The 12,613-nt window shown below is 41.0% G+C and overlaps 1 protein-coding gene across 10 annotated transcripts in view; it reads right to left on the bottom strand.

Moving 5' to 3' along the window:
• Nucleotides 1-12,613, bottom strand: part of Fer (FER tyrosine kinase) — a 324,911-nt gene that overhangs the window by 234,426 nt on the left and 77,872 nt on the right. For 9 of the 10 annotated variants that reach the window (XR_004118033.1, XR_004118035.1, XR_004118036.1 and 6 more), the window contains exon 4: nt 11,685-11,784. Coding sequence is in view for 5 of the 10 variants with exons in the window: in XM_031368583.1 (XP_031224443.1) it covers nt 11,685-11,784 (100 nt within the window). In the remaining 5 variants the exon portion in view is untranslated. Of the gene's footprint in view, nt 1-1,827; nt 2,009-11,684; nt 11,785-12,613 lie in introns of those variants that run through there. The other variant, XM_031368587.1, reaches the window with a different exon arrangement.

The following is a 12,613-nucleotide window of genomic DNA, read 5'->3' as shown; positions in this document are numbered from 1 at the left end:
AAAGAACCTTTTTGTGGTTCTTCATTAACAAATTTGTCAAAAAATATTTAAATATTGATAATACATAAACCTATCAATTGATATGACTTTAAACAAGTCATAGATTTTGGTACAAATTGAGTAAATATGTATTATCAATTTAGATTACAGAGTAATTTTAAACATGAATTTCTTCCCTTCTTCTGAGGAAGTTCTACAAGTGAATTCTATTCCCAGAAAGAGACTTTATACTATTTGAGTGGGGAGGGCATGTATATGTGCATTTGTGTGTGTAGTGTATCTATATGTGTTTGTGTATATGTGATCTGTCTGTGTGTAGTGTGTCTGGAGTGTGTGTATATATGTCTGTGTATGTATGTCTGTGTATGTGTGGTGTGGGTGAGTGGTACTGTGTGTCTCTGTGTGTGTGTGTGTATGCCAAGTGTGAGAGGCACTTGTGGAAGTCAGAAAAGTGTCAGATCCCCTGAAGCTGGTTGTGAACCACCTGCTATGGATGCAGGGAACTAAGCTAGCTCTGCTGCTCTAGAAGAGCAGCAAGTGCTCTTAACTACTGAGCCATTTTTGCAGCCCCATATTAAGAATTTTTGGTAAAAAAAAAAAAAAGAATTCCTTTGCTGCCAATCTGTTTAGGGTCAGAAATGAAAAAAGCAAAGAAAAAAATGAAGATATTTGCAAAGAGATTTAAACATCCCCCGTACGCAACTATTCACAGGAAAAGCAGAAGCAAAAGTAAGAAAGACAACTCTCTCTCCGTTCTCATAGCCCTCTAGTTATAACGCACACGGCCTAAGCACATGAAAGGACAGACTGTGAGAGGCAGAGGGTAGGCAGAAGCACTAGGAAACACTGCCTTCCAGACACGGCATGGCTGTTCCATACGGCTATGACTAACTGAGAAAAGGAGTCACTTTTTAATGGGTGCATGAGCACCGATGCCTTGTCTGTGCCCCATTGGCACAGCTGCACACTCATGTGTATATGGCATCACTGGCTGGACTCAGGTGTGTTCTCAAAGAAAAAAGAGACCAGAACGATGGGAAGATGGGAAGGAGATGTTGGGGAACCCAGGGAGAGGTGGGAATGGATTTGTTTCCAGATACATCACATACATGTGTGACTTATTCAAAGAATATGTTAAACACCTAAAAGATATAAAAATAAAAGGGAAATCACCCTTTCTGCAGAGTAGTATGTCTCTGAGAGCCACAAATCTGGAATTCCATATCTACCAGAAACACCACTGACCTTTCATAAGAAGATGAACAAATATGTTACAAAAGATAAGCCCTGCCCCACTAATAGCTAGTTCTGCAACAAAGGAACTTTAGTAACTGTATAAATTACTTTACAAAATGTTACCCAAGTACTGTATTTCTCAGAGAAGGGGGGGGAATACAGGCAGGAAAAGAGCAATTCAATTCTGACAAAAATTAAACTACAGAGAAATGGGATTTTTAGACTACATTAGGATAAAATGTTCTATGTCACAAATCAGCACAATAAGCCTATGGGTTTGCAATGGTATAGCTTAATATAAAAGAATTCTTACTAGCAGGTATCCTTTGATCTTTTTTAATTCCACTCTATTTAAGAATGTTTATCAAAAAATCCAGTGAACATATTACCTCAAAACTAAATCCTTAAAGAAGTTTTTAACTCAATACAATGTTCCTGGGATAATCTTATTACTTAGCAGTTAAATCATTTCAGTATTGATTATAAATGATTTTGACCAACCCAATGAATATATTCTTCCACCAAATAATTCATAATTTTTCTTCAAATATATATACAAAATTTCTATTCATGAAGACTAGTATTAACCACCTTCTTGCAGGTCATTGAAAGTCCTAAAGTCAATCAGTTGGCACACACGTCTTCAGACAGCTCTGGAACCTCCTCTAAGAATAATTACTTGTCCTCCCACACACAGGAATAAACTCCAGTAGGAAGCTGATGTCCAAAACTCAGGAGTTCACCTGCCCAGTCTTCTGGCTAGAAACGAAGAGAACCTGGCTGGAGTGAGAAGAGATGTATGAACTCCTGCTCCGAGGGGCACCAGAGCAGCTCATGCCTGCCCTTCATGGGCCTTAGTTTAAGGCTTATACTGTTTTTATCTTTTGTTTCAGTTCATTATTTTTAAAAGCTACTTTATTTGTTACTTGAAATTAAGCAAATTAATTACAGCAGCACAACTCACAAGATCATGTATAATTATCTAGAAAAAGTTCTAGTAAAAAAGATCCCTTCCACAGCCTACATGTCCATAAGAAATCAAAAGTCACTGACTGAGAGAGTCTGAGTACTGTAGTCTAATGCACTACTCTGTACTCATCCATACCATAAGTCACTGACTGAGAGAGTCTGAGTACTGTGGTCTAATGCACTACTCTGCTCTGTACTCATCCATACCATAAGTCTTAAGGAGTGAACTCAGCTAATTCACACTTAATGGCCGCCCCACTTCTTCAAGCTCTTGTGTTTGCTATGTGTTTGTTTTTCCTTTACCTCTAGGGTTCCTAACTCATCTTATTTTTTCTAACTTCACAAGTCATCTCTACACACACACTCACACACACACACACACACACACACACACACACACACACACTTTCATAGGAACATTTAAACCACCCATCTGTTTCTTATTTGCACAGATTTTGAACCACACAGTACCCATCTGCCTTTCTAACTGATATGGACTGACTAACTAAATACACAAGGCTCTGTTCACTCTAGGGTTAATAATACAAAATACGGAAACTTAACTTCCTGGCTGATTCTTTTGTCTGAATTAGGTATACTATATGATCAACAACATAAACAAAAATATAGCCAAAATATAAACCAACTGCTTATTAACAGTTTAAAAATAATAAACTGCCTTTGAAAATACCCCAGTAAATAATCCATTACACTAATAGAAGGATAAGGCTTAAACCAAATCTCAAGTTACAGGTGAGAAAGGTTTGGGGAGAATGTGCACCCCACACTCCCCTCACATCTACCCAGGTTCTAAAGCATGCTCGTGGGAAATACACTCCTATCAAGCTATCGACTGCTCCTTCTCTTAGAGGTACAGAGATTTGATGACCTGCTTAATTGTCATAATTTAGAAAAGAACCCTATTGTGTTTCTTATAGATTTATTCTACAAATAAAAATCTTAATCCACATGGAGACTATATAAGCAAACCCCAAATACCAATAATATATAGAACAAAAGAAGAACATAAGATAACATAGTCAAATATGTGACCTGAAAGCAGAAAGCTGGATGATCAGGGAGCAAGGAGACTGAGGAGAGTGAGGAGACTAAGGAGAGTGAGGAGAGTGAGGAGAGTGAGGAGATTGAGGAGAGTGAGGAGAGTGAGGAGAGTGAGGAGATTGAGGAGGGTGAGGAGAGTGAGGAGATTGAGGAGGGTGAGGTGAGGAGAGTGAGGAGACTGAGGAGACTGAGGAGAGTGAGGAGGGTGAGGAGACTGAGGAGAGTGAGGAGACTGAGGAGAGTGAGGAGACTGAGGAGAGTGAGGAGACTGAGGAGACTGAGGAGAGTGAGGAGACTGAGGAGAGTGAGGTGAGGAGAGTGAGGAGAGTGAGGAGACTGAGGAGACTGAGGAGAGTGAGGAGACTGAGGAGAGTGAGGAGAGTGAGGAGACTGAGGAGAGTGAGAAGACTGAGGAGACTGAGAAGAGTGAGGAGACTGAGGAGACTGAGGACAGTGAGGAGGGTGAGGAGAGTGAGGAGACTGAGGAGACTGAGGAGAGTGAGGAGACTGAGGAGACTGAGGAGAGTGAGGAGACTGAGGAGAGTGAGGTGAGGAGAGTGAGGAGACTGAGGAGAGTGAGGAGAGTGAGGAGACTGAGGAGAGTGAGGAGACTGAGGAGAGTGAGGAGTGAGGAGACTGAGGAGAGTGCGGAGAGTGAGGAGACTGAGGAGAGTGAGGAGAGTGAGGAGACTGAGGAGAGTGAGGAGAGTGAGGAGAGTGAGGAGACTGAGGAGAGTGAGGAGGGTGAGGAGGGTGAGGAGACTGAGGAGAGTGAAGAGATTGAGGAGAGCAGTAAGAATGAGGCAGAGGAGTCAGGAGGGGCGGTAAAAACAAGTGTGATATGCTGTATGAATCACAGTGTCACAATGAAGCCTGTTATTCTGTATGCTAACCAAAAATGAATGAAATGAAGACAAAATTAAACATTCTTTCACTTAACAAAATTATTTGTTTAAAAAGAAAAACCAACTAATAGAATTCTAGCTATCTACCTATCTGGTTCAGAATAACTCAGATATACTTTTAAAATAATTACAAATTATGTTAAAAGTAATTTAAAGTATACAGGGTGAACAAGTTGCTATTCACAGACCTCTGCTGTTGTATGTTTTTTCTCAGCTGATAAAAAGTGCCGAAGCAAGGTGGAGTTGCTGTGTACCAATTAACAGGGAGGAAAACATTCAATTTTTCCTCTTTCATATAATGAAATTCACAGAGAGATTGAACCACAATTCTTTTACCATTACTTCTTGGCAAATGTGTTTCATGGTTTGTAACGACAGAGTGTGTACACAACATGTCACACCATGAACAGTATTATGAAGCTAGAAAAACTCAAATCACATAAGGCTGATACTCACAAGAGACAAGCCAGACTACTCACTAAGCTCATCTAGAAAGTCAACCATCAGTACTATAAACTCCTGAAGTGACTGCTATTTCTTAAATATCATGGTACAAAGTCCCCTGATAATAAGTAAGATGTGATTCTTTTCCAAAACTACTATTTTCTACTTTGTCTGCTTTGATTTGAATAACTGTAAACGTTTTATTCTCTTATTGTGAAAATAGCTGTGCTGTCCTCCAACTCCAGATGGCCACACTCAGCATTTGACTTAAAGGATGGGGACACATACCTCTCCCTTCACTAAGTGCTCTAATGGATCTCAAATGTGCTAGAGCTTTGGTCCCCAGTGTGTCCTGGCTGCAACAGTGGGACCTACCCATGTAGCACAGTCTTTTGTTTTTCTTTCTCTCCCTCCTAGTTCATTATTTGAGACATTTGTTCTAACATGACCCAGCCAAGGCATTGGGGACACCCAATGTTGAGTGGAACCTCCAGGAAGATAAGCTCAATAAACTGTCTTTCTTTGTAGTTGCCATGAGCACTGAGGTAACTTAAGCTTTGTTTCTCGGTACAGTTATGAAATTATTTTCCTTTGTAATCCTTAAGCAGAGAAAACCTTGGATGTCAATATGGTGTCACACATTCAGTTTTCACCCATTCGTTTTCACATCTATCAGTGGTCTTGGCTAAATCTGTTATTTATTAATCTTCTTCACATTACTGTCTGACATGCTGCCTATTGTTCCTGTACACAGGTTGTAATGTCATTTGCAGTTAAACCACTTATGTTAGATAAGCTTTGCTTAATCACAAATTATAGAACTATATTGGTTGTAATGATAAAAAATATACACTACACAAGTTGTCATGCAAACATATATAATAAAGGTATATATTCATAAGTTGTGGAAAATGTAATCTTGCTTGCATAAATTAAGCCTTTGACTCCCCTAGAGCAACAAGTCACCAATTCTGTTTTCAGTGTCTTTAAAGAATAAAAATCAATTGTTAGAGCCAATGAGATAGATGGCTCAGCAGTTACAAAGACCAAGTTTGGTTTTCAGCTCACTTGTTGGTTCATAACTCCCTGTAGCTCCAGCTGCAGAGGGTCTGATGCTGTCTTCTGATCCCCAAGGACTCATGTATGCACACACAAACACAAACACAGATACACACACTCACACATATACACACTCACACAATCACACATATGCACTTACACATGCTCATACACACACATACACACTCACACACTCATACACATACTTACATACGCTCACATATATACACTCACACACTCATATAACACATACACACACACTCACATACATACACACACAGTCACACAAACACACTCACACACGCAAAATTAATGGTTTTTTTTTCAATTAAAAAAAGTCAATTGCCCAGTACCTGACTAACACAGATATAGAGGCTCATAGACATTCATTGAACTGAGTACAGGGTCCCCAATGAAGGAGTTAGAAAAAGGACAAAAGGAGCTGAAGGGTCTGCAGCCCCTTAGGATGAACAACATGAACTAACTAGTACCCTCAGAGCTCCCAGGGACTAAACCACCAACCAAGGAGTACACATGGTATGACTGATTGTTCTGGCAGCATGTGTATAGTAGAGGATTGCAAAGTCGATCATCAATGGGAGGAGAGGCTCTTGGCCCTGTGAAGTTTCTGTGCCCCAGTGTAGGGGAATGCCAGGGCCAATAAGTGGGAGAGGGTAGGGTGGCAGGCATGGGGACGGGGGAGGCAACAGGGGTTTGTTTTTGTTGTGTTTGCTTGTTTGTTTTTTGGAGGGGAAACTAGGAAAGGAGAAATCATATGACATGTAAATAAAGAAAATATCTAATAAAAAAAATGAAAGAAAAAAAAGTCAATTGCCATCCTGACCATTCTTACCACCTGGGTACCATTCAGGATAGCCCTAACTGGATCACCACAGTAGACTAAAAGTAAACAGTAGCCCTCCTCCAATGCTTTCTACACTTCTCACACAAGTCCCCTAAGTTGACCAGAATTCTTGCGTTATTAAGGAAGTTCACAGCACTTCTCTACCCAAATTCATCCGACAGCATCCCTGCTTACTCAGAGGAACTGAAGTGCTTGGCTGTAGTGACCCTAAGTAACCTTCATTGGCTGTAGTGACCCTAAGTAACTCTCATTGGCTGTAGTGACCCTAAGTAACCCTCATCGGCTGTAATGACCCTAAGTAACCCTCATTAACTGTAGTGACCCTAAGTAACCCTCATCAGCTGTAGTGACCCTAAGTAACCCTCACTGACTGTAGTGACCCTAAGTAACTCTCATTGGCTGTAGTGACCCTAAGTAACCCTCATTGACTGTAGTGACCCTAAGTAACCCTCATTGACTATAATGACCCTAAGTAACCCTCATTGACTGTAGTGACCCTAAGTAACCCTCATTGGCTTTAATGACCCTAAATAACCCTCATTGACTGTAGTGACCCTAAGTAACCCTCACTGACTATAGTGACCCTAAGTAATCCTCATTAACTGTAGTGACCCTAAGTAATCCTCATTGACTGTAGTGACCCTAAGTAACCCTCATTGACTGTAGTGACCCTAAGTAACCCTCAGCTCTCCTGCCAGCTCTTCTCATCTTCTCATCCATCCACACTGTTCCTCAGCAGCCAGCAGAAAGAGGTACTCTGTCCCAGAACAACAATAGATTAACCCCTTTACCTCCTTGGCCTCTTAGTTAATTGTTATCTGTCCATGACCTAATGACCTAGTGACCTAATGACCCTCAACACCATACCTACCTACCTTCTTCATTTTCCCCACTCTACTAATCACTCAAGTTTTTAAAAATTTTTGAAGGTTAGTTTATTGCTTTCACTTAACATGTGTGAGTGTTTTGCCTGTAAGTATGTGTGTGTAGTATGTGCATGCCTACTGCCTACAGAGGCCAGAAAAGGGTGCCAGATCTTCTGACCTGCCAGTTGTAAGCAGTTATATGGGCGCTGGAACTCGAAGCTGGCTGCTCGTCAGCAGCAGCAAATGCTCTCTTCACTGATGAACCCTTTCCCCTTAATATGCCTCAGTTACTGTCTACAATCTCTCTCCATCCCCTTTAATATGCTTCAGTTACTGTCTACAATCTCTCTCCAGCCCCTTTAATATGCTTCAGTTACTGTCTACAATCTCGCTCCAGCCCCTTTTAATATGCTTCAGTTACTGTCTACAATCTCTCTGCTTCAAAACCAAGTAGCTAGGAAACAGGAAGAAACCAATAAAGAGCTTCATCATGTATGCATATGTATAACAAAATCTGTATGAGCAAATGTGTATATGTGCACATATGTGCACCTGTGTACTAATGTGTGAACTTGTGTGTGCATGTGTATGTATGTGTTCCCATGTACATGGGTGTGGAGGCCAGAGGGAAATGTCTGCTGTTTTCCTTTTTGGTTTTCCATCTTCTTCCTCTGAAACAGGATCTCTCTCATTAACCCTGGAGCTCACTGTCCTCACCTGCTTGACCAGCAAAGCAATGCCCCTGCCTCTTCCTAAACAGTGCAGAGGTCATAGGTTAGCAGCAGCTTTGTTTTTAGGGAGATGCTGGGATATGAACTTAGGTTCTTAAGCTCTTAGGTTCTGAGCCATATCTAGTCCTAAGAGTTGTTTTTTGTTGTTGTTGTTGTTGTTTTTGTTTTGTTTTTTCGAGACAAGGTTTCTCTGTGTAGCCTTGGCTGTCCTGGAGCTCACTCTGTAGACCAGGCTGGCCTCGAACTCAGAAATCCACTTGCCTCTGCCTCTCAAGCGCTGGGATTAAAGGCGTGCGCCACCATCGCCTGGTGAGTTGTTCTTAATGTATACATTTAGCATTCTTTTTGCATTCTTTTTAAAAACTAAATTTGAACCTAACTGGAATTTTAAACCCTTTATCATTAAAGAAAGATTAGAGTTTTGCCATCTGATGTTTAGAGCATACTGTTAATTCATTTCTGATTTTCTCTCTCTAGTAACTCAAGTCCAAAACCTAACATCTCTAAAGAGCTTCAAACAAAGTGTAGAGGAAAATGAGCCAAAGAAAGTAACTCCTCTTCATATTTTTCTGTGTGCCACTTGGGCTTGCTCATACAGGGTAAAAACACTGTAGGAAAAAAATACACTGGCTTTCACTTTATTCACATAAACAAAAGTCAGATTTCTATTCCACATCACATTTCAGTCTTTAAGGAGAACACTTAATAGCCACTGCATTTCTACACAGCTTTAACACAATGCAAATGAGGTTAATAACTAAGGCTACCATTGCTCGTAACGGTCCTGTAAGGTGGCTATCACATTAAACTCTGCAGTGGACAGCATCCACGCCATGAGGTAGCTGCTAAAGTATCATCCACCGACGAGTAGATTTAAAACGCTCTCACTTCCTGGCTTTTAACAAAACTGGGGCTCAGGACTTGTCTGTTCTCCTCTGTGATGAAATGCCTACCTAGTAAAACAACTTCCTAGAGGGAAGGCTGGTCCTGCCTCACACTTCCGTTCTTGTTTGTGGGCCATGGAGAAACAGGACATCATAGAGGGCCTGGGTAGACTAAAGCTGACCACATCCTGACAATAGGAGCAGGAGAGGGAGCTGATACACCCCCGTGGACGACTCCAGGAAGGCCCAGTTCCTCAGCGCCCAGCCCCTCCCCAGAGTGATGAGCACTGAATTAGGAATCTACCAATGAACTAATGCATCAATGAGATCACAGTCCCCATGCTCCAATGGCTTCGGAAAGCCAACCGGCTGAGAACCAAACTTGAAAATTCTACAGGACATTTTTGATGGAAACCATAACAACTATAGTTTGAACTATACTGTGGCTTTTAGCAACTACCATACCCAAATTCATTCAGATATAAAGTGAGTCAAGATGATATATATTTGAGTTCTAGAATGTTTTCATTCATCACTCATACATGACTGTAATATAGAAATATTGTAGCAAAATGATGGCTGTCCGTTTTGTGAATCCTTTGGTGAAATCAAGTAAGGGACCGTACAAAGTCTTGCTCATTTTCTTAAAGTTTAGATTTGTTTTAAGAAAAAAATTGAACCATCTGTCTTAAGGTTGGACTCATTCCAAACTGCTTTTCACAATTAAAGTATTCTAAAGAAATAACTCAAAGATCTAATCAATTTTAATTGGCTATAAAGTATCACAGAACTATTCATAATGCATAAAGAAGCAATCTAAGGAATTCTACTTCCCAGTTACAGAAAATCTCCTCTTGAGAGAGACTGAAGCCATTCCTATGGTTCTAGCAACAGGTTCTGCTTTCCTCAGGACAGGATGGGGCTGCAGATGCTCATGGACGTGCCAACCCCTTACTCTCCTGTGATCCTCAGAGAATGGGAGGCAGGAAGAGGCTGTGCCTCTTGGGTAATAAAGAGGGCACTCACCTTCTTTAAAAGAGAGACCCTTTCTAAACTACTGTAATGGGCATGTGAAGCATGACCTCGATCCCTTCCCTCCACTAGGATGGGTGAGAACGCATTAGCACTCAGGCTTGTACGCATTTAAGAAAAGGCACTGGCAGGAATATTGTGAGGCTTAGTAAATATAAAACTCTAGAGTAATTCTAGCCGCACAATGAGGTAGGCTACATTTGAATACATAATTAGTAAGCAACTTGTTTAAACATCTTTTCTCACTCTTCAATATATCCTCAAGTAAACTATAAAACTTTCAAAAAATATATTTAAATTCACTTAATTTAATACCATCTGTTTCAATGTGGTGTTGCTTAAATTTTTTAAAATTAGCATTCGTGACATTTATTCTTAAAACTAATTTTTAGGGGTGGGAAAGATGGCTTAGAGGTTAAAAGAACTTATTGCTCTTTCAAAGAACTCAGATTGAGTTCCCAACGTGTGCATGAATGGACATGCATGCATGCACACACACGCGCACGCACACACATGCGCTCGCACACACACATGAACACACACTTGTTTCAACTCTCCCAGCATGAACTTAGAACGTGTAAGTACGTGTCTGTGAGAGTTCCTCCGGGTTTAGGGCGCAGCTCAGAGAGGGCTAAAGCACTTACCCAGGTTCCAGCACAAGAAAGAGAAACATGGAGAAAAAAAGAGAGGGAGGGAGGAAAGAGGAGGGAGGGAGGGAGTCAGGCAATTAAAGGCACTGTCTCAGATGCGCCCACTGCCTTGCTCCTGCTGTGTCTCACTAGGCACACAAGAATCTCCTATGAGCATATCTCTATATGACAAGCATTAAGTGCAAAGACATCTTAAAACATCACAACACGGACTTGTGTTTAAGCACAAACGATCTACAGCATTAGAAACAGATCTCAACGCCTGGTGATAAGGAACTGCCTCCCCTTACTCCTCATTCTCCAACAGGTATGAGAGTCACGTGAGCAACAGAGTCCAGCTGAATCCACCACTGTCAGTGAAGTCATTGCCAGCGCTGGGGGTCTCGCATGGCTTTATAAGTACTTAACTAAGTGCAAGGAAGCAGCAGCTAGCTTTCCAAAGTTGGCTCTGCTGACACATTAAAAAGCAAGCACACTGCGGGCTAGATGTCTCAGCACAGGGGATGCTCTGTACCTAGAGCATTCTCTAAAATGACAAAGGAATAGTGACAGTGCATGTGAAACCTGAAGAACCCTCTAAATTCATAAGGACATGCCAATCTCAAAATAGTTAAGGTGCACGAAGCACATAAAAAGCAAACTGTAAACATGGATTATTTTTTCTACAAAGAGCTGCTGAAATTGAAAAAACCCCAGCAATTTTAGTACTTTCTAATTAAGTAAAGTGAATGCAAGAACAACATATACATTCCATGCATCCTTTACAAATACTGTGTAACTCCACACTAATGTGAACTACTCAGACTCTCTTAACACACAAAGAAGAGTTTGCAGTAGCTCAGCAGCCAGCCTACTTGACACACTGTGAGATTTGAAGAGTGTACATGCTCTAGGCTGAATAACTCTCCTGCTTACAAAGATGTCTATTAGACAACCAAATAGAAGCCATCACACTGAACACTCTTCCTGATGCTGTCATACCTTTGGCTAAAGCTTCTTTATATTTCTCTTTGGCAGAATTCATTTCTTTTATTAATTGTCGATAGCTGGATTTTAATTTCTCCAATTCTGTCTTTGTGACCTGTCAAAGACACAATATGCAGAAAAAATTTTAGTGTTTACATTTAAATTGGTCAACAGTTTACATTCTAAAGCATTAGCTGATGTATATTTATGTCTTAGAAGTAACAACAACTCTATGCCAGAAAATTACAGACAATAAAATTCAGCTTTAAAATCCATGATAAATTCAATATGATGTAAATACACATAAACTTCCTTCAAAAGACAAATCAAGAAGAACACAATACTAGGAGCCATAATCTCACAGCAAACGCACTGATCCTGTGGCTCTTACAATCTTTCCTCCCCATCTTCCAGGATGAACCTTAAGCCTGAAGCTCAGGAGGGGTCGCAGTATGTGAGGGTGTAAGCAGTGTCTGAGGGCCTACAGGCCAGTGTGTGAGGGTGTAAGCAGTGTCTGAGGGCCTACAGGCCAGTGTGTGAGGGTGTAAGCAGTGTCTGAGGGCCTACAGGCCAGTGTGTGAGGGTGTAAGCAGTGTCTGAGGGCCTACAGGCCAGTGTGTGAGGGTGTAAGCAGTGTCTGAGGGCCTATAGGCCATAGCCTCATGTGTGCTGGTTTCTTAATGACCGCTCTTCTGACTGCACTAGCAAAGAACTGCACTGTAGTTCTCTAACACAGGAAATGTACATTGATTAAGAGAAGCCAAAAAGCATTTACAGGCATGGGGTAGTCCATTTGGCAATGGTCAGCTCTAAAAATACACATTAAATAATATTATATGGGTTGAACAGGTTATGTTTGGGAATGTACATGTACATACATATATCCCTACAATAGTGATTAACAAATGAAAAGACCATGAATTTGAGAGAGAGCGGGGGGGGGG

The sequence above is a fragment of the Mastomys coucha genome, unplaced genomic scaffold (genome assembly GCF_008632895.1).
Source record: "Mastomys coucha isolate ucsf_1 unplaced genomic scaffold, UCSF_Mcou_1 pScaffold14, whole genome shotgun sequence".
Lineage (NCBI taxonomy): Eukaryota > Metazoa > Chordata > Mammalia > Rodentia > Muridae > Mastomys > Mastomys coucha.
The sequence above is the reverse complement of the archived record's forward strand: the minus strand, read 5'-3'. Positions and strand labels throughout refer to the sequence as shown.